The sequence below is a fragment of the Barbatula barbatula genome (assembly GCF_947034865.1).
Source record: "Barbatula barbatula genome assembly, chromosome: 14".
In the NCBI taxonomy this organism is placed as follows: Eukaryota; Metazoa; Chordata; class Actinopteri; order Cypriniformes; family Nemacheilidae; genus Barbatula; species Barbatula barbatula.
In genome coordinates, this window is record NC_136777.1 from 14,198,571 (window position 1) to 14,221,070 (window position 22,500).

A 22,500-nucleotide genomic window follows, 5' to 3' on the forward strand; every position below is an offset into this window, starting at 1 on the left:
TGTTTGCTTTACCAGATAGTTGGTTGTGTTGAGTGGTGTGACTTGCAAAGCCACCAAACTTTGCACCTCAGTCAGCAACATATACAGCCACGAAAACATTTAAGAGACCATTTTAAAATTATTTTCAGTTTCGACTATTTAGAGGTGTGTGTTTAAGTACAATTATCACTTTTGTTTCATTCTGTGAACTACTAACAATATTTCTCCCAAATTTCAAATAAAAATATTTGCCGTTTCTTGCAAAAAATTTAACTGCAAAGGACCTTAAATATACCGCAAAGGAAACAAGTTCAGATTCACTATAAAGCAATACAACTGTAAAAAAGTTGTTTATTTGCGATAACCTGGATTTTCATCACAGTTTCATGTGTCTTGTCATGCTGTCAGTCTTCCACATTGCTGTTGGATGATTTAATATTTACATTGATTTTGTTGAAATTCAACAGAAACTGGACTGTAATGGCCACAATCGATCTAAAAATGCTGATAACATGAAATTTCATAATGGTCTCTTCATTTTCCACTGCTGTATATGTAATATAATTGATCTGAGTTGTCCCTTAAGTTTATAGAAATGACACAAATATAAAGAATTTTTCACACTTTAATTATTCACAATTATTTACATGTCAGATTAATTCCAAGACAAAAGTTGAAAATCTGAGAGGAAAGAGTAAGAATAAAGTTGTTTTTATAGATGTGGAACACATGGAGATACAGAAGTCTATATTCCATAGTGCAATCCATACATACATATAAAAATGCAACATCGTTTGATTTTGCTCTTGTTTTCAAATGATGTACACACACGCACAAACACACATGCTTACCCTCCAGTGATGAAAAATACTATGTAAGCAATGATCTGTACATGTAAACAAGCAGGCATGAGTTATTCTCCTGTGAATATACCTCTGCCATTCTGCAATATTCGTGAGATGAATGGAAAGCAATTGTTTTTGTAATTTTAAGAAAAAAGGCACAAGATAAGACGCCTTTTAAGACCGTAAGTTCATGCGAGAAACAAGATTCTTGAGCAGCATTACATGTGTAAACCTAAAGCAATGGTCCACAATATAAATCTTGTTTCTCTGTGACAACATGCTGCCGAATTATCTGTACATGTTTCAAATAAAAGACTGAAAGTGTGTAATATCCAAGCACCCAAACAGAATTTCTAAAATAATGACTTTTCAAAAAGATTTTCCAAAACACTTTACCGTCTGCCATAGGTAAAAAAACAGATAGTCCCACCCAAAGTTACATCACTGGTTTAGCCAATGCTGCTGTGTTGGGATGCTCAAACAAACAGAGCAATGTTTTGATAGCACCACAATATTAAGCTTCTGCGAGAAATCAACCTACAGCTCATTTATAACTGTCTCTGAATATGAATCTAAATATGTAATATTGTAGTTAGCAAAGTACACTAAACAGTGAAGGGTTCCTTTTATGACAGACTTGCAAATGTGATTTAAATTGTGACATTTACAGTATATTCCTCTATAGTGTACATGCGAGGAGAGCTAAAATAACCTTAAAGAGGAGCGTTGAAAGAAAGAGAGCGAACACTTTCTGTTACAAAGCTTCAGTGGCAAAACAATGACTCAAGGGTGAACCTGTCACTTCAAACCTTGAGAGGCTTGGCCACCTCCCAGGAGAACTCCGACCGGCCAAAATGACCATAGCAGGCGGTGCTCTGGTAAATTGGCCTCTTCAGATTCAGGTCCCTGTTGGTAGAAATTAAGGTGGTTACTTTTTTATACTGAAGAAACGTTGAATCCAAAATAATTTCTCATACTCATAAACTACATATGCAGTTTTTGAAGGGCCATTTATCATACATTGATGGCAGTGACCTCTAGAGGAAATTGGGGAAAATAGCAGAACTGCGATCACAGTAGCTGTTTTATTTCCTTTTATATCACTTATTTTAATATTAAACATGTACACCAATTGTGGCTCAGGACCCAGTATACAAAACACTGCTTGCTTCTACAGATGTGGAAGAAGGTAATAAAAACGTATTATCTTTTAAATTGTTTACCTAACAATGACACCTGGTCGGAGGTCAAAGTTCTTGTGGACAATCTGTAGCAACTCTTTCTCAGTTTTTTCCGATGAACCGTAAGTGAAGAGCGAGATGGACAGAGGGTGGGCAACTCCAATGGCGTAAGACACCTACAGGTGATAAGAATATATTATACGTGAGCCTTTCCCCAGAATCCGGTTTTACCATGTTCCTATCATATCTGTACAATTGGCCAATAAATTAACCTTTGATGTTTTTGTCTAGACGTTCATGCTGGCTCATTTACAGTTTGTTTTACTGTAAGATACAGAGGTTGAAGTTTACCTGCACCAAAACTCTTCTGCAGAGTTTGGCCTTCACCAGCGATTTGGCAACCCAGCGTGCAGCATAAGCAGCAGAGCGGTCCACTTTGGTGTAATCTTTACCAGAGAAGGCTCCACCCCCATGAGCTCCCCATCCACCATATGTGTCCACAATGATTTTTCTACCTGTGACTCCAGCATCTCCCTGAAAAACATCATTATCATATTTATTGTTAAAGCTTTATAAAGGTGAAGAAGGTTATTACAGGGAGTTTGCATGAAAATGGCACAAGGAGTCACATCACATCAATGATGATTTTCCATTGTTAGAATCTGGATTTGAGATGAAGATTATAATTGAAGAATGATTTTTGAAGGAATTTGAATGACTTTTGAATTAAAATGTATTTTACGTAATCTGTGAGAAAAACTGGCTAATGAAAACTAATGAAAAAGTCAAATAGACATCTTTCAGTGTTACAGTATTTGAATGCTGTCTATGTTTGGTCATCTTTACCTATGGATTATTGTAGAATTTTGACATAAATTGACTAAATAAATCCAAGACAAGACAGAATGTTCCTTCAGAAGTGCTCATTATAAATGTTTCAGAAAGACTTTGTAGAAGCTCACCTGAGGTCCTCCAATGACAAAGCGACCACTTGGCTGCAGATGGTAGATGGTCTTATCGTCCAGATATTTTGGTGGCACCACAGCCTTGATGACCTTCTCCCTCAAAATGCGTTTTTGCTCTTCCAGCGAAATGTTGTCATCGTGTTGGACGGAGACGACCACTGTGTGAACACGCAATGGAATCACAGCCCCATCCTCCTGCTTGTAGTGCACAGTCACCTGGAATTGTAGGAAAAGGAAGTATGTTAGGTCATCCAAGGCCATGGTTTCAACATACATTTAAAACACAAGGAACGATCAAACTTTTGACGTTTCTCAATGCAGAACTCTAAAATAGACCAGAGGTTTCAGCTTTCCAGCTGCCCAGCTTGGGTTGCTGGCATGTTTCTGTGATTGACAGGTGCACAGCCGTTGCCTCCAACCTACTAGGAAATGTAAGAACAGGGGCTCTGGATGAGGGTAATTTTAAATGCATTAAAAGAGGCCGCCTCCCTATCTTACTCAACAGCAGTCGCACGTATTGGTCAATGTACTGGTTCAATGAACACTAGGGCTGATAAGATATCATGGTCAACATCAGTCAGCGGTTTGCAACCTGCACACTGTAACTCCAAAGACACACTTACATCAACTGGGGACATCTTACATTTTACGTATTAAAGCAGATGTAACACACACAGATTCTGCCAATCTCATATTCATCTCGAGTACCTATAGAGTAGTATTGCATACTTCGTATCTTCTCAGAGTCTTTAGTTTGATCACATTTATAAAAGACAGATACAGCTGTATGATTATTCCCAAAAACAGATGCGCCCTGAATGCCTGCAGGGGGGGGGTCTACAGCACGAGCACACAATACATCATCCCATTATCCCTGCATAAATTCATGTGGTTTACCTTTGTGCAAGTACACGCCGATTTCCAACAAAATACAGTCATATGAGTCAGCTTCACATACTGTGTGTGGTTCATGACTGGTTGAAGCATGGATGTGCTTTTCCGAGAGAATTGTCCAATAAGGGACTAAGAAAAGTTGTTACTAAATGGAATTTCTTATTTGAAAAAAACTTTCTGAAACCAATACGAACAGTAGGGTGTGTTATCGAGCACAGAAATACTAACTTGTTTTTTGACAAGTTGACCATGTCATGCATGAGAAGCCAGCACGTATAACATTTTAAAGTCAGAATGCATGAAACACTGTGGCACCACTCCTTTAAATTTGTACAATTGGTGTGTTAATAACTACAACATAATACAGATAACATGCAAACGATTAACTATGGAAAATATTGCAATGACGTGCATGTTATATAACAATTTCAATATCAGTTTTACTAATGCTAGCTTTATTTTAAATGGCAATGTTTAATAAAAGTTTTCAACTGGCCGATGATGCAAAATTGTCTACTATTTTTTTTTTTTTTGTTGAAATGTAATACTGTTACATTGCTGACCTGGGTTTTAGAGTCTGGGCGGAGCCATGGAATAGTGCCATCCCGTCGCAGCTCGGCCATTTTGGTGTTGAGTTTGTGGGCAAGGACGATGGTGAGCGGCATACACTCCTCTGTCTCATCCGTGGCGTAACCAAACATGAGCCCCTGAAACACAAAGCAATATGTAGGGACTATGTTTACCATCTATCACATGACACACAAAACTGCTTTTGTGATCTAACCTGATCTCCAGCTCCAATGTCTTCCTCATGTCTGTCAATGTGGACACCCTGTGCAATATCAGGAGATTGCTGCTCTAGAGCCACCAGCACATTGCAGGTTTTGTAGTCGAAACCTGAACATGAAATGCATTAAATAATTAAATATCTTCAGAGACGGGTTCATCAGATGCAATTTAAGTTATGATAAAACTACCCAACAATTATTGATTTTTTGCACAGTTCTCCCGGAAGTTTAGCTTGAGCCACATAACGTTTGTTTTGGTTGTTGCAGCTAAATCAGTCTATATAATGTTCGTTGTGAATGCTCGATTATGATTGGCTCAAGAAAAAATCTTGTTTCAACAGGTAACTTTGCCGTGTCTGACCGGGGATCTCGGTCGCAGCTTCGATTGGCTATAACAGAGATGCACATACTGTGCAGTCAATTTGCTCATCTCTCTCTCTCTCTCTCTCTCTCTCTCTCTCTCTCTCGCTCTCTCTCAATAGTTAATTCAATTAATTGCAATTATATTGTCCCACTCTCTCAGAGATGGCAAACCATAATTTTTACCCATTCCATAAGTGCAAACATCAATAACAGCTGGCTTGTTGGCTTGTTTTTCATTTAGCAAATGACCATGGTATAAGTAGAATAACCCACAGTTATCTGTGCAGTAAAGGATTTTATGCCCTGTGTTGTGCATTAAAGTCTTGTAACTTGATAACATTGAGCACTGAAATAAAGAGAAGCACAAAAAAGGACCTGACCTTTTTCAGAGTTGTCATAACCGATGTGTTTGATAGTCTCACGTACAATCTTCTGGTAGTCTACGTTGGCTCGAGATGTGATTTCACCGCACAGAAGTACCATGCCAGTCTTACAAACTGTCTCTGTAAAATAAATCAATATGTTTTGTTAGTCCCTACAACCCGTTTCCAACACAAAGAATTGCTTCTGCAAATGAAAGGTGTAAAATCAATTTCTATGTCAAATTTGGACTGCATGATCCGACTTAATGTGACTGCATGATCCGACTTAATGCAATGGATGTAAATCAATGTTTGTGAATCATTAAAGTTTACTAACCACAGGCCACCTTGGCATCTGGGTCCTGCCTCAAGTGTGCATCGAGGACTGCGTCGCTGATTTGATCACAGATCTTGTCTGGTTAAAAAAACGACAAACTATTAAAAAACTAGAGTTAGTATAACAGATTCAATAAAACTGTGAGTGTAGTGGTAACAAGTATATATATATTTTTTAGGGTACGACTCTAGAACGTCATGCTTCAATATACACAAAATCCCAACAAAGCAAAGCCGTAGCTGAGCAGCTAGAGGACAATACTACTGCTCATCTCCTTTCAGAATCATTGACTCATTGGCACATATTTGGGCTGAAAGCTGAGGCAACAGCTTAGATGGGTTACATCAGAAACAACACAGTCAAAATCAACATCCCACGTGAAAATGTAAGACTGACAAACAGGTCGAATCTATGAGACCGGTTCAGTCTAGATCCATTTTTGAATCGATTTTTTTGGTCTTGCACATGAGTATTGATTGTCTGTTAAAATATGTGCTGATGACGGATGTGTAGCAAGACTTAGCAAGACTTTGCCCACATTAACCGTTTAGACGAGTTCCTTGTAGAGGGAATTAGTTCAGAATTAGGATTTCGTCTGTAGTTAATTCAGCACGTACATGAATCTCTCATAGTACTTTGGCCTTGTAGCATGATGAGAGAATAGCAATCTGGTTGATAAGATATGTGAGGTCTGGTAGGTTCCCACAGTGAACAGGTGTACCGATGAAATGGTGACTCTCATTAGATAACTGTGTTAAGAATAATTTGTGAGAGTGCCATTGTGAAGTCAATAGGAAATAAATGCATAGTAAATATGTCGCTGAGAAAACTCTTCCAGCGTTAGGCTGTAATGTGACATGCCTTGTAAAATACACAACCTCTGATTGACTATTATTGTGTACTAGACTTTCACTCAATGAAATACCTACCGAGCACATGGTACTTACTCAAAGTGTGCGTGTCAGCTTTTGAACCCTATTGAACTGTTGCTTAACTTCCCTGCTTTATGCTTTAGTGACATGTTGAGGCAGGTTAAATAATTTATAAGTATGCACTTGCTGTCGGGCACTTACAATGGGAGGTAAGGAAAGACAATATAATATAGGGTTACTTAAGAGTTACTATAGAGATACTTACATGTCTGTATAATACTAATGAAACAAAGGGAAGTATTTAAGAGTACACTGTAAAAGAACGACTTTCTTACAATCGAATTTAAAAATGCAGATAAAGTTGAAAATTCACCTGGGTGCCCTTCTCCCACAGACTCAGAAGTGAACATGAACGAGCCATCATCTTGCACATCATTAGTTCCTTCCATGTTTACCAGCAACTCAGCAAAGCTTTGAAATCACTGATCTGTCAAATGTTCCTCAAAAGTAGGCGAAGAATGCAAAGCTCCTTATAGTCCTGTGGGTCTCTAGGACTTTATGTAGAAGATAGATAGGAAAGGAAAGAAGGAAAGAGAGGATTGCAGAAAGAACTGACTATAAAACAGACAACCCCGTCTCATAGCAAGTTTGCCCCTATATATGGCAGAAAGAAAACACACACACACACACACACACACAAACACACACAGACAGAGCCTTACTCATTCACTCTCTCACAAATACACACACACAAACACGTTTCATGTGAACGAATGGGGCAGCCCATTCCAGGGGGTGTTGTTTTGGGGAGGAGATTCATAGTCTCAGAAAGTCTCTGTTAACCCCTTGTGCACCAAACGCAATGGATACTCGATGTGTTTGTTGATGTATTGCACTGATGGATGGGATTAAGTTTTCCTTTGAAACTGTGTGTCCTCACATCAATCGGCTAAACATTATCAGATCTGGACTGTTTACAAACAGGGCTGTTTTATCTATGATAAAACCCAGGTAGCTTGTGCTGAGCGATATCAAACTTACGGGGGTGTGGTGAATCTGTAGATGTGATTGGAAGACACAGAACTCCTCTTACTTTAAGTGCTTGGCAGAAGATGTTTTGTGGTTATATCAAAAATTAATTGCAAAACCTTTTTAAATACCCAAGATAATGTTTTTATTTTTTTCTAGCAATGGCTTGTTGTTCTTGCACAATGGCTTGTCTTTCCATAAAGGTTTTCAGGCATGTTATGACGTAATATAGAGTATGTCAGGTTAATTGCCTGAAGCAAAATGTACTGTGGTTGAGGAGTTTACTCTTTAGCCAGAATCTACATGTGTACAGTTCATGGCCACACTGCTATACTAGAACAAGGAGTAACTTGCTACTGTTACCTTCATCTTAACTATATAAACTACTTTCGTTTTGCAGTCTAACTGCAGTGAATTTTCAGTGAATTTAAATACACATGTAATATAATTCATAAACACTTTGGAATATAGACCAATATTTAGTCTCTTATGAATGGAGTCATTTGGCAGAATATTGCTGTCAAAAACAGAGATATATTCTAATCTAGACCAATTACTGTGTATTCTAGAGGTTTATAGTTTGTCATGAATAGAATAGAATAGTAAAATTTTGAAGTAATCTAAAGTGTTTCACGGAAGGAACAGAGAGAGATTCTTCTATGATAGAGTGTTTAGCGCCTGATGCTTTATTTCACTATTTCATAATAGAAAGAATATCACACTAATAAAAGTGGTTAATTTATAATGGACGGCATGTTTAATCTGCCTTGAGTTCTTATCTTTACGTGGACGCTACCAGTAGAAATAACTTTTAGTTTGGTAATTGTGTGTGTATTAATTCCCCTCTTCTCAAGGACACAACGAAGACAGGATTATGGTCATTTCGAGATCTTATGACAGCCCCATCAATTCAAACCTACAGTGATGGTGTTTGAGGAAAATAACTACACACCTACTGTATAGGACAGTAAACTATAACTAGTTGGTGTCAAGATCAATATAGATGGTTTTAGTAACAACATAAACAAAAGTTACTGTATGTGGCCCAAACGTAACGTACGGTAAAGAATCTATGACTTTTGAGTAGTTTTGTATTACTTTACTACAATGAATATAGAATAAAATATTATTATATATTAATAACAATTATATAAATATAAAGTCAACCGAACACAGAGCATACCAGTTAGTGGATTGTTTTGGTGGTGTTGATGGTGAAGGAATCGAATGCCAAGCTGTGAAGGCATGTTTAACAAACAATTAAAAACAATGTATATCTTAAAGTGTGGTCAAATAAGCAACACAGTGTTCCACATGAAAGTTGTACTATTTGTTTTGGACCATTTTTGAACAAACGAGTCAATGACGTGGGACGAGACAAAGGTCAGTTTCTTCTTGAACCTTCAACCGGACAAAAATGTGGCACGTCAGGTTAAAATTCAGGTTAAAGGGGAGATTAAGTCCAGAGTAAATTATTCACACCCAATTCAATGGAATAATGAAATCATTTATTATATGTAGTATTTATTGTAATTATTAAATGATTAAATTATAAAAAGTAAAAAAACACCTTAAAACCTTAATGCATGGCAATGACGCATTGATTCCTAATGCTGTTTTTTTAACATACAGATAAACAGACAAGCATGTGTAAGGCCACGATTCATGGACTATGATCATTTAGCTATAGTGATGTCCCAGCAATCTGAAAACCAACTGGACCAAACAGGATCAGATAGACTAATGCACAAGCAGGACTGTCCATATTATAGCTATTTTAAAAGTTTGACCACTGAACGGATTTTACATTAACCTTCAAACTTGCTAACAGTCTAAGCCGCTGCTGTTTATTCAGTAATAAAAAAACTCCTCATCACATTAACATGTCGATATATTTATTCTAAATATAGAGTTGAACTGCTGATTTATGATATTATTTCAATTGTGATGCAATCATTTCAATTGCAATCTCTTACAAAATATTTACAGGATAATCTCTTTAATAAGATTTCAGATTTCTGAAATGAGGGCTAGTTTTGCAATGCACTCAACTTTACATCAGCCATGGTAATAAATAGATTATTCTTTTGTGTTTTTACATGGTCTCAGGTTGTGATGGACGTGGAGCAGAATTGTTGTTGTTGAGGTGATAAATGTCTGTTTATGTTTGCCATACGCTCTCGGGGCATAACCCACGTGGCTGCAGCTGGCTGGTATCTTGTGGCAAACACAACCAGTTAGTTGCCCTGCCCCTTTGTCAAATGTGATATTCTTCGATAAGATGAATAGAAAAGGAGGTGTGCTGTGCGTAAACCAATGGATTATTGGCATACGATTGTTTAGTAGGAGGGGTGTATATGCCTTTTGCTGACTGGTTCTTAAACCCAGACAATCCTGCATACATGCGTTAGAAAAAACTTTTCATATGTAACCCAATAAGGTGAACTAGGGTGAACTTAGAGCTGAGCTCTGGTGCTGGGTATAAAACATAAGCTGCCTTTCTGTTAGAGCTTGTATGAGACGGACGAGGAATTTACTTTGTGCCTTCTAAGTTTTACCAGCGAGCAAAATCATGTTCTAAGAATATTACAAAAGCATTAAAGTTGACATTTTCTTCTTTGTTATAAGAACTTTTTTTAGAACGTTACATCAGAATTTTGTTTGCATAAGGCCCTTATTTTATAGTTTTTTTCTGTAAGGATAAAGACTTTTTAATGTTTAATGATCATTTATCTTTGAACAAACTGTTGCCAGTACATTTCATAAATGTAAATCTACAGTAAATTACTGCTGCCAGTAATACTGTAATTTCTACAGATTTCTTTACAGTGTAACATTATGTAAAACATCTCCTGTTAACAAACAACAACACTAAAGAAAAACATAACAGTAAGAACGTAACCACTACAACTTACTTACAGTCACACAACCTTAGATGAACACTAACTGCAACAGATGAACACATAGAATCTGTCAAGAGGATTAAACAGCTCCACAAACAACATTACCATCTTCACTTGACGTTTAACTTTGTTTCTGTCATATATCTACAAAAGCTCTTGTTGACAATTAACAGAGGTTTAGATCCTGATGTTTTATTTGGTTGAAAGCCACCTTTATAGTGTTCAATGTGGACAGCATATGAATCACAACAGTGGGGACAATCAACGAAATATTCAGATCAACACAAACTCACTACTAATGTCCCAGCAAAACAATAGCAAAACTAAAAGCAAAAGAAAGAAATTTATGATGCAATTCATGCTGGGATTCATGGATGAGGCAGGTATTGAGAGATTCATACACTTATTCTTGATCTCTAAATTAAGCTTAATTTAACCACATTGTTAGCCAAAGTGCTGTGAGAAATCACATTAATTTGTTGTTCTAATAACATTTTGCTTTGTTACACGAACCTTCTTCAAGTACAAAGTACATCAAAAGCACGTTCCAAGAATGTTGTTATAATAACGTTTTAACATTGTGAGAATGTTACGCAGACATTTATAACTTTAATGGAACGAACCATAAACATGACTGAAGGAATGTTTTGTCCTATCATAGTCTTGATCATTACTGTAAGAAATCAAAATCAGCATTAGACTTACTGCAACCACATCTGTTTCAATTAAATTGTAGTTATTTCCTTAAAGGAGGCTTCCCTGTGTTTTGCCCTATAGGATCTAAGTGGTCCGCTGGAGTGCAGCAGCTGCAGGATAGGGTGGGATGTTGGGGAAGCTTTCTTCTCAGCACATTCCAGCCCACAGCAGCCAGAAGCAACTGGCCTCTGCTCATCTCCTCTAAAAATAACCATTACCACTAAAACAGAGCTGGTCCAGATCCACTAACCGAACTGTATCAGCTTACATTATCGAGTTTGTAACACTTGTAAGCAAACACACTTACAATTCAATTAACCTATTAGAAAGACACATGAAGACGACAACGTTTTGCAAAGATGTGTTTGAAAAATCTTTGTAGAAAGACACATTTCATTTTGTTTACAAATGATGTTTTCTTGTTTTCAGATAAATCATGTGGCAGGTTATATTAGCGTATTATATACAGGACTCTAATGGTTATAAGCATGCTCAAAACATCAGTTCAAAGAGTAACTATCAGCATCATATTAATGTTTACCGTATAGTTGTATGTTTAGTGTAAACAGAAAGCATCATAGGAAGCAAACAGTTCGATTCAAAGTCAGAGTTGCAGCGCACCTACCTGTGCCAAATCTAAGAGGGCAGTAATATGCCACACCAACAGTCAAAAATATACATAATGTAATGCTGTATTTCAAGATCATTTAGTACTTTTTAGTCCATTAGTATTCCGATCATTGAGAATCGGGTGCATATATACTACGATAATGTAAATATCTTAATAAACGTCCTTCTCTGTTGTAAATATAAACAAATAACACACAGTTTTTTGCTGGGTGTGCAACTTGTAAGCTCTAAAAAAATTGAAATATAAAAACACTCATTTAAAATAAGGCGAGCATTAAAATGAACAGCAATAACTTGTTTTTATAACAAATACACATCTTTACAACGAATATACATCTAGCCAGAGTAGCCCATTTTAATGATAAAACACGTGTGAACGGAAGGGGCCAAACGTTGCTGTAAAAAGACACTTTGTAATTGTAAGATTATTTTATGAAGCCCCTTTTATGATTGATTTTAATGTGCGTAATACGCTAAGAATAAGCACTAGTAAGTGTTGACGCGCTATGGCGTTTTTGTCGCCTGTCCCTTTAAGAGACTGGGACGCCTCCCTCCAGCCTCCGTAGTGGCTTGACAATATTAATCGACTTGAACTGCGAGTGGTGAGTTTTCTTCACGTCTTGTGTTAACGTCTTTTGAATCCAGTTTTAATGCACATAATGATGCTGTTTATATCTTGCATTGTTATACGCGTGTGTCTGGTGGCGACACAAACATACAAGCTCGATGCCCTTATTGAATAGTCTGCGTGCTGCCCGCCATTTGTAGTGTTATAGGTCCTTAAAGTGAAGCTTCGTGATATTTAAGTCGTTTTGACAGGTTGTTCATACATCCGTGAACAACAAGTAACCTTACAGCAAAGAATAGCGATGTCTTAACCTTTACGTTACACTTACACAACGTGGCTCTGTGTCAAAGTTGTGGTAGTTACAAAACACTGGACCATGCCCCATATTGTCCTTCACGGTGAGCGTTACACAAATAAAGCACACACACTTAAGTAGACCTGACAGTAAAATGTTACTATGCAGGTAGTAAAATTATCAGCAACATAAAAACTGAGGGTTTAAGGCGTCAATACTTTATATTAAGGTACTTAAATGTTTCAACTTGAAGCAGAAGAGATGACTTGCTGTTAATCGCAAAAAATACTTGTTTACAATTACGTACATTATTATGAAATAATGTTTATGTATACAAAAAAGTAAACATTGTGGGGGACTATTTTCCTTTCCTCTCCAGAAGGTTCCTCTGGGGGGATTTGGAGTGGTGGCCAAACTCACCCTGGATGTTTACAATGGCCTTTATAGTATTACGCTCTATACATCTGACCCATTTGTGGCCAAGAGGAAGAATACCTTTCAATGTAAATGGTGCTTTCAAGTACAGAATCTCTGTAAACTCTGGGTCAGCTGTGTCTCAATGCAGACTAGAAACAGGAGGGGATAAGACGTTCACAAAGTGTGTTCCAGTGACCGTCTCGTGCCAGCCGGTATTCAAGACATTAGTGCCTTTCACTTCTGTCAACTTTGTGTGTTTTCGATCTATTTCCACAAATCGCCAATTGTGGAGGGAGAGCCAGAACAGCCAGTCTTCCAATAGTAAGACAAAAGGTACCGGTCTTGTTCCAGCATGTCTCGGTAGAAGATGTATTTTAGCAGATAGTTGTTTGCCTTGAATTATTATATGAAGACAAACAAGTTTGAAATAAGACTATTGAAACCGCAAGACCTGTTTCAGTCGCTAAAACAAATAACGTTGGTTGTTGTTTCACTCACCACAGTGTCAACGTCTGTCCTGGAGGGCCAGACGCTTGAAAGGGGCATGTGGTCGCTAGGCATTGGTGCTGTTGGTGCTGCCATCGCCGGCATACTACTGGCCAACACTGACTACCTGCTGACCAAACCAGCAACTGCTACACTGGAGTACCTGGAGAATGCTGACCTCAAAACCATAGACGATGGTAAGAAATATCACACCAAAATATCCAGAGACGGTGAATCTAGGGAGTTAAGTCACAATCAGCAAGAAAAATGAAGCAATCGCAGGGTAAAATGTTTATTAACTGTTCTTCATTTGTATTTATTCAGATGAGAAGATTTTTAAAGCTAGGAGTCTCTGGGAGAAATCGGGCGCAGTGATCGTGGCTGTGCGGCGACCTGGATGATTTTTGTGCAGAGAGGTAAAGTCATCAAATTCCACGTAATACAATTTAGTCAAATCCTCTGGTTCACTGTGGACAGGGATGAAGCGGTTGTGTCGACTCGTGTATCTCCAGGAAGCCTCTGAGCTGTCCTCTCTGAAGCCTCAGCTGGATGAGCTCGGGGTCCCTCTGTATGCTGTTGTTAAGGAGAACATAGGTACAGAGATTAAGGACTTCAAGCCTAACTTTGCCGGGGAGATTTACCTGGATGAAATGGTTGGTAGACATACAATATTTAAACCGGGCATTTCCCATTTTTACTCCTGAAAGTGTAACTAGATAGCATGTACTTTGGTGTGCAATAGTGTATGTGTATTTGTCCACAGCAAGCTTTCTATGGGCCACAGCAGAGGAAGATGGGTGGGCTTGGTTTCATCCGCTTAGGGATTTGGCAAAATTTTATAAGGGCCTGGAAGTCAGGTCACCAGGGAAACCTAAATGGAGAAGGCTTCATCCTAGGAGGAGTGTTTGTCATCGGGTCAGGCAAACAGGTGATTCTTTTTTTTTTAGATCCAGATCAAACATTAGCTCATTGCATACTGTTTACCATTGAGATTTTTTGTTTGCTGTTTTCAGGGGGTTCTTCTAGAACACAGAGAAAAGGAATTTGGAGATAAAGTCAGCAATGAATCTGTTTTGCAAGCTGTTAGGAAAATTGGAAATTTCTAGATTGTCTAAAGTTATTCGTCAAGTTGGATCAGAATAGAGCTGAAGGAGAGATCTCCCATATTCTTGAATCACACCTCATTTCTCCTGCTGATGCTGTGAATAGAGAAACGCTCAGTTATCGTAGCACTGATTGTAACAGTAAGAACTTATTGACACCACAGATATCATGTGGTCTTGTTTATAGGATGCGCAATCAAGTATAATATTATGAAATTGAGCATTGAACATGAGAAATATTGTTGTCATGAATCATAGCATGGTTATTGTGCACCTCACTAGATTTCTTTAGCTGCCCGCTGCTGTACTGGTGGTTTAATGGTGGTATGTGTATTAATGATAGTCTGACTCGCAACTCTTAGTAGAGAGAGCAGATTTGAGGCCAGCACATACTTTCATACCTGATGGTATTTGTCAGTGAGCATCCAAAGGTTTAATGACAGGTGGAGTTTACAATAAGCAATAAACATGCTACTACATTGGAAAATGTGTCTTCATTAATGTTCTCGAATAACAAACTTTACACTCATTAATTCAACATCGATGTGTGGCATCTCAATTTTATATCTGCTTTTCCTTTATTTTACTGTGTGTGTAGTGGTTTTAATTCGGTAAGTTTTGATAAATGATATCGTGAGTTGGTGGTTAAGGTAAAACAATGTAGTTTGGTATCGAGTAAATCATTGTGTTCATGGCTCCATGTGTTATCTGTCAGAAAATACAGCCACAGACATTTCTTGGTTTCTTTAATACATTGTTTCAGAAAAATACACAAGGATATAACAAATAATAGAAAATGCTGGAGAAACTAAAACATGCAGTGAGCACCAATAATAATGATAACAATTGTGCTAATGTGGGTCTTTCTGGTACAATAGTATTATTTACCTCACTATACATATATTGCATTTCTGTGCTCCTGCTAGACAACAGGAGATCAGTCAATAAATATGTGCTGTAAGTGTCAAGCAACTTTACATTAAAACATCAAAGAACTTTTATTCTTTGGCAAGATCAAATTTTTGTAAAAGGGCGTTTGGTGTAACAATTTTAAATTCAATTTTGAAATACATTTGGATCCAAGTATGAACATATTTTCTTGATCATTCCTGATAGACAAGATCATAAAATCACAATCGTGCAAAGATCTTTCGGTGGACTAGTGCAATTTACAATCATAAAACATCAACCTGAAGCACCACTCATCACAAAACAAGAGGATTTGATACTGGTAATAAGTTGCTCCAAACCGTAAGCTGGGTCAGTGTGCTTTTGCTAGTCTGAGTACTGTGAACTTCAGGAACTCTTTGTATTTTATATAATAAATCTAACTGTGAAGCAGTACTATGCTGGTTGATTGTGGGTTATTCAGTGAAGAATGAGACTTGACAGCATGTGGTTGAACTTGTCTGAGGGATTTCAATTGGGCACCAAGAGAAAAGACTAAACGGTTTAATATAAATCACAATCAAATTGTCATATTCGCATAATGATGTCAACATTTCTACACATTAATTCTAGAAAGATCATCTGTGTAACAGGGAATATGTGCACATGTTTTAACCCTCTGTGTGCTTGTGCTTAATGAGTAAGAGTAACATACAGTACAGTGTGCTCAAAGATGTTAGGCCTAATAATGTTAGCCTACATGGAGTGTTCATGGCAAAACAGTAACAGATCTCTAGTGCCTCCCAGAGTACATGAGGAGAATAGCAACTCATGAAAAGCATGAAAGCAACACTGAAGGTTTGTTAACATCATCCACAAATACAAATCACAAAACCAAACAACAAAAACTACACACTGTAACATTTCCACAATATGTCAGGAAGTGTTTGATCATATGAGCTCAGGTTAACAAGAATATAGGGTACATGATTGAGCCAAATACACTTGAAAAATGATGGTACAGGCTGACATTGTCAACGCAATATTGGTGTTTAACAGATTACAGACTTCCTGATGATAAATAAATCGGATTCCTGTACTGCATGATCAAACATAATAGCAATGCTCTATTTATATAACTTGCTATTATTGATTAAGATATTCAATACCTTTTTTAAACCAGACATACTCGGATCCATTAGATTAGATAGGTAAATTGTTCATACAATCACAAAGTGATCACAATAACTAATAAAAAAAAAATTCTGACCACTACACCCTTCTTCAATAACGATACACAAACAACAATGTCTACATGACCAAACATCAGTTACATCTCGATAACATCGGCAACAACTTCAAAACACACATGCCTATAAGGGTAAGACAGAAACCATGATCAAGTACATTATTGTATAGCTTTTAGGACGTACAAATGTACATGAGTAAAAGTTGACCGATAGTTTGAGTGTTTACGATGAAAGACAAGCACACTGCATTTACAGTGTAAATGCACTTAAGTGGCACATACTTAAGGATGTAAGGTGGATGAGTTTTATTCTGACAAAAGCAGGTTTAAATGCTAAATTAATTGATGTCTTCTGATCACAAAAAAGCATCTTACACAGATTATGCAAGATAGAATAAATAAAAGTAATGAAGGATAAAGGGAGTGCAAAAGTTATTGCATGACCCGAAGCAGTCTATAGACTGGAAAGATTATACGTGAAAAACCTGTGATAGCGCCTAAAGAATCAATGCAGTGGTTAACATTCAAGCTTCTTCAACTAATATAACTAAACACAGAATCAGATTCTGGTCTTCATCCTATATATAGATAGATATGTGGTTTAGGATTGTACAATAACATGGGTAAAAGTAAAAAATATATATAATTTAGAACAGCAAAACAAAAATAAATGTGTTCTACTCTTCAGATTGTGCCCACTAACCTCGCATTGGAGAACATTAGTATGGGCGGACACATATAGGGCTCTACAGACCCTTGTTAAAATAAACAGTGGTGATGTTAGGATTGCTCTGTTGTATCCTTTCTTGCAGCTCAGGCTCCAGACTGCTCACCTTCATAGAACTTCATAGGGACAAAACAAAGCAATGCATTACCACATTCATTATGTCAATCAAAGCAGGAGAAAAGGTCTATTATGTATAAGCTCTCACCTCTTCTGTGGGAACAGAGCACAGCACAGCGGAGTGGCAAACACAAGACTGTGGGGAAAGATATTCAAAATTATGAATTCATTAACAATTATAATGTTCAGTTGATAGCTTCAACCAACAACCTAAAGAACTCACCAGAATCCAACAAGCCCAACTTGTACTGGGGCATTGAGAACTGGGAACCGCTGAGAGACAGAAAGAGATTTATCATGCAGTTTTAACACACATCCATAACTCTAATAGTCTGTGTGTTTGTGGTCCTTACTTTCATGAAGGCTTTCTTCTCTAAGGCATTCATGATTACTGGAGGGATAGCTGTGTGAAATAACAAATGCATAAAAAAATTATGAAAACTCTCCCAAACACTTCATTTCATATCATAATACTCTCTTTCTGACTGAACGTTAAATACATTATGAACATTTTGCTAAATATAGACTCCAATATTTATAAACCCAATACATTTTAAACATGCTAAATAGGGAAAAAGAACTGGTTGATCCATGCACTGGTCTTACCCATGGCTGGGATAGCCATGCCGATACGAGACACCACCACCTGTACAATGGCTTGTTTGGCAGCTTTAGACGATTCTCCGAGGCGATTTCCCTCAGCATCAGTGACAGGAATTCCATATTTCAGCTCTCTGTTAAGAGTAATTCAGAAGAGAACTCTAACTTCAGTAGATCTGATTCGGTCTTTCTGAAAACTAAGTATAACTCATGAAGCCTAGTGATTAAAACCCTCAACTGACCTTGAACATTGTTTTTAAACGTACCTTTGTCTCATGAAGGGTATGTTGATACAGTTTGCTGCTGCCACTGCAGCGAATGGAACAAAACGGCCGATTATAGCTGGCAAGTGCTGGGGAGAGATAAGACATCTTAGATAAAATAAACACGTCACTGCTGCCGCTTCTAAAAACTGAAAAACAGCACTGTCTTAAATAAGGTTTCAGGAGTACAATTGCACAACAATGAAACGGTGCTTGCTACATTTCTGCAGGCTAAAATAGATTTCCATAATCGTCAACCAAATTTCAAGATAAAAAATTTTAAACCTGAAAACATGATACGTGAAAGCATGTGTAAATTGAGAATCACTATTATTTTTTTAAAATGTTAAACATATTTGTTAAGGTACATTATATAAATAATTATTTGGTATGGTTTATAATTATATGGCGTGTTTATTAGTATTGAGTATTGTGCTAGTTAGGTAAGGAACACACCTTGGTCAGAGACTTTAGGCCAAGGGCTGTTACTACAGCTCCTGTAGTAGCGCTGACGTAAGCTACTCCAAGTTGACTGCAAACATAAACACACACATACGAGAAAATTAGAACCAACAATATTTTACAAGGTGCTACCAAACTAACATTTTCCAAGACACGAGCTCCTGAATAGTGCACCAATGATGCTGAATCGTGCATCATGAGGGTTAACCTTCAAGCTATTCAGGAAATACAATAGGAACGACACGAGCAATGAGATTATTGGATGATAAACTATAAACAAGCACACGAGCAGAAAGTAAACAGATAAACTGGCATGCTTGATTTAAACACTGACACTTCTGAGTCAGGTTCCACCACGTTTATCATCATTGCAATGTGGCTCATGCGACAGCTGTCAGGACGCTCAATGGTGCAATATACCAACAGGTGTTGTCGGAACACATCATCGCACCATCGAGAGGTGGGCTGCCATGTGGCCTCCATATAGAAACCTGCAGCTAGATTGTTTCTAGAAGTGATCTTAGCCTTCATACTTCACGGTGAGAGGTGCGTCTCCACTGCGGTTAGTGTAGTTGACTACGGCGTTGAAAGACTGGTTAACCCACTGCCAAAACACCACTGCTGGGGTGGTCCTGAAAAAAAGGAATCAGAGAAAGAGAAGGAAAGAAACATAAGCAATTATATGAATGTAGCACAAAAGCAGCTTAATCCTAATGATTGGCTTTTTTCATAGAAAAGAATTCAAATAGATAAGTTAGAGACCCATGATTAAAAACTCTTATGTAAGCAAAGCAAGTCACGAGGAGTCATCCCAGAAAAACCTTGTAATTTGATCATATGTTGGTGCGTCAAAATGATTCATAAATGACTCACTGATCTAAGCAACAGTGTTTTCACAAAACTAGGAAGAACCTTAAGAAAACTCCTTTTCTTTAAAGCCTTAAGAATCCTGTTTCAAAAGCAAAGATGCTACTATAATCCACTTAAAATATAATCAGCATAAAGAGTACAAAGGCCTAAACCCATCCACCAAACCCAGGCTTTTGCTAGGAGTACTGCCTATTCCATGATGACTCATTTGTTAAGTATTCCACCAACTGGGCGGGGATGTGGAAAGATCTCCTGCTTTTTCAGGCTCCAGTGTGTAACTGTTTTTACGCTTTAGCACACTTTCTGTATGTTTGCTGTCCAGAAAAGCACATGATACAGTACTACAGTGCTCCTACCTGTAAAAGGTAAGCATGGAACCCGTAATTGTCATGTTCATGGGCACTTGTGCAGACATGCGTCCAACTAGCAGCATTTTCTCCCCCGTGTCTGGGTGGAAGGCTGAGTCGTAGATGTATTTGGCCCTCCATAGTTGATCCTCTGTTAGCCCAGGCTTCACGACTCCCGACCTGTGAAGAGAACCAACACTTTATAAGCAAATCTCCTGTTTTAATAACTTGTTAGATTCATTTTTCCCATAGCTATATAAAGCCCACATAAATGAATGAATAAGTGTAGCCTATGTGTGGTTTTACTGCTCACAGCGTTAATAACTTTAATAAATAAGTTATTTCTTTAATAACAAATGAGCAATTATTTGGACTGCTATCCTTGAAATAAAATGACAAATTTTACCTTTTTTAAATCAATGAATATCAGCCTTACTACTATCTATATACATAAACTCTGCATTGCTTAGTTTCAAACAACACACCCCCTGCTATTTTAGGAGGTGATTTAATAAGAAAACGAGCATTTATTATATACAGTTTCCTATAAAAAAGTATATAATATGGATACAGCTTCTATTTCTTTACATAATGGACAGGTTTTGAGCATTAATAATTGTAACTGCAAGAACACTATAAAGCATTCTTTAGAAAACTTTGTGTTTAAAGCTTTCAGACCTGTAGTTCTCCACAGTAACTCTGGCATCTTCTAAAACGTCACTGGAAAGAAGCACGTTTCTTGGGTCCGTCACCGTGAAGAAATGCTGAGCCCGGCCCATAAAAGTGCTCTGGTCCCATCGTGGCTCTTTGATATTGATATTCAGAGGTAAATCTCCAGACATCCTATTTGACTTCTGCAACAAACACGAACAAATGTATCTAACGAGGTCATCTTTTATCTAAAAACGAAACATCGCGATCGTTGCTATCAAGAACGAAAGTATAGCGTTTAACAATGCAGGTGGACACATCAAGAGCTTCACAAAACCTCAAAATGAATGAATGAACAACAAACAAACTGTCCCGGAACCTGTCAGTAACAAACATCACTATGTTTAACGTCATCAGTGCTATACACGTCTGTTAACCTTACAGATAAATATGAAAGATATGCAAAGCTAGTTTTACATCGGAGCTTAAACAACTTAATTACGGTTCTGAAAGCACAACTCCTGTCTGCAGCTTCAGTAACGTTAGTTAGCGCTAGCTGCAGCTTGGCTGGTAAGATGGAAACTGACAAGGACAAATAATAGCAATTTATACAGTATACAGTTTCGTTTAATTCACCAGTTGAGAGTTGTCATGTTGTATCCACGTGCGCCATTTCCGTGCCCAAAGTAAACCATGCAATGATTATTCCCCTTTCTCCACAACCGGCTAAGCTAACGTTAGCTAGTTATCATTTCAGTTTCACGAACGCACAACCGTAAACCGGGCGAAACATTATTATTTGTTCAAAGAGCCATATACCTGCCTACACGAGCACAGGTAACGTCCAGGCACACCTTAATACACCTTCAAACAGATGACCTCAGTGCTTCCCTCTCTGAGAAATGACAGCGTCTGCTCGCACTTCCGCTCTAACTGGCACGAAACGTTCGCGCGATGCTTGAAGCGGTGAACGTGCGCTGTTTGTGTGAAAAGGCGGAGTTTGCAAAGTGAAAGATCTGCAGTTGGCTCGAGAGACGGGGCGTGGAAGAGAGCTGCGCTGCGATTGGTGGATAGCTCGAGAGACGGGCGTGGAAGAGAGCTGCGCTGCGATTGGTTCTGCTTGTAAAATGATTTTTTTTGTTTCTCTCTGTGAACTCATGGACAACAAATCTCCCCATTTTCTAATAAAAATATTGTTTCTATTTGCATTTATTTGCAGAAATAAAACCTGGAGAAACAGGTCAAAATAACAGAAAATATGCTCTGTATTTTTTCAGACCTCAAATACTGTGAAGAAATCAAATTCAGATTCATGTATTTTGGAAAAATATGTATTTTATCTGATAACATCTTTTTTTTCTCCACGTTTTCGTCATTTATATTTATCCATATGGCAGACGCCTTTAGGGACTTACATTGCATTATTCTACACATTTATTTCTATATGTCACCCTGGATCACAAAACCAGTCTTAAGTAGCACAGGAACATTTTTAGTAAAAGCCAAAAATACATTGTTTGGGTCAAAAATATAGATTATTCTTTTATGCCAAAAAACATTAGGATATTAAGTAAAGATCATGTTCCATAAAGATATTTTGTAAATTTTCAACC

At 37.6% G+C, this 22,500-nt stretch overlaps 3 protein-coding genes across 6 annotated transcripts; 1 reads left to right on the forward strand and 2 right to left on the reverse strand.

Moving 5' to 3' along the window:
• Positions 1-586: 586 nt before the first annotated feature.
• On the reverse strand, positions 587-7,349 carry mat1a (methionine adenosyltransferase 1A; the record flags this gene model as incomplete). 2 transcript variants are annotated; one of them, XM_079473502.1, is made up of 9 exons in its annotated part: positions 6,960-7,349; positions 5,715-5,792; positions 5,396-5,518; positions 4,649-4,761; positions 4,428-4,571; positions 2,968-3,186; positions 2,357-2,539; positions 2,048-2,181; positions 587-1,730 (listed from the first exon to the last, which is right to left on the reverse strand). In XM_079473502.1, exons 1-9 carry the CDS (start codon positions 7,033-7,035, stop codon positions 1,628-1,630), a joined length of 1,173 nt encoding a protein of 390 aa, XP_079329628.1. In that variant the 5' UTR covers positions 7,036-7,349. The 2 variants fall into 2 exon arrangements, with proteins under 2 accessions (XP_079329628.1, XP_079329629.1); XM_079473503.1 differs by lacking the exon at positions 587-1,730 and having other exon boundaries at positions 2,044-2,181; positions 6,960-7,338.
• A 4,482-nt stretch (positions 7,350-11,831) lies between these two features.
• Positions 11,832-15,449, forward strand: selenou1a (selenoprotein U 1a). Of its 2 annotated transcripts, none has more exons than XM_079473330.1 (6): positions 11,832-13,457; positions 13,628-13,807; positions 13,935-14,026; positions 14,123-14,263; positions 14,374-14,538; positions 14,624-15,449. In XM_079473330.1, exons 1-6 carry the CDS (start codon positions 13,133-13,135, stop codon positions 14,714-14,716), a joined length of 996 nt encoding a protein of 331 aa, XP_079329456.1. In that variant the 5' UTR covers positions 11,832-13,132; the 3' UTR covers positions 14,717-15,449. The 2 variants fall into 2 exon arrangements, with proteins under 2 accessions (XP_079329456.1, XP_079329457.1); XM_079473331.1 differs by having other exon boundaries at positions 11,832-12,446.
• Positions 15,445-21,876, reverse strand: sfxn3 (sideroflexin 3). 2 transcript variants are annotated; one of them, XM_079473332.1, is made up of 11 exons: positions 21,707-21,876; positions 20,915-21,090; positions 20,246-20,416; positions 19,553-19,651; positions 19,014-19,089; positions 18,561-18,646; positions 18,301-18,428; positions 18,048-18,097; positions 17,918-17,967; positions 17,783-17,830; positions 15,445-17,693 (listed from the first exon to the last, which is right to left on the reverse strand). In XM_079473332.1, the coding sequence occupies exons 2-11, from the start codon at positions 21,076-21,078 to the stop codon at positions 17,597-17,599; spliced, it is 969 nt and encodes a 322-aa protein (XP_079329458.1). In that variant the 5' UTR covers positions 21,079-21,090; positions 21,707-21,876; the 3' UTR covers positions 15,445-17,596. The 2 variants fall into 2 exon arrangements, with proteins under 2 accessions (XP_079329458.1, XP_079329459.1); XM_079473333.1 differs by having other exon boundaries at positions 21,524-21,822.
• Between the last annotated feature and the right edge of the window lie 624 nt (positions 21,877-22,500).

Bases quoted from the DNA above. Each gene is read 5' to 3' on its own strand.
- sfxn3 (XM_079473332.1), bottom strand. From the start codon at position 21,078: ATGTCTGGAGATTTACCTCTGAATATCAATATCAAAGAGCCACGATGG. The intron at 20,417-20,914 runs GTCTGAAAGCTT...TTCTCTTCACAG, and splicing joins GTTACTGTGGAGAACTACAG to GTCGGGAGTCGTGAAGCCTG. The intron at 19,652-20,245 runs GTAGGAGCACTG...CCTTTTTTTCAG, and splicing joins TCCATGCTTACCTTTTACAG to GACCACCCCAGCAGTGGTGT.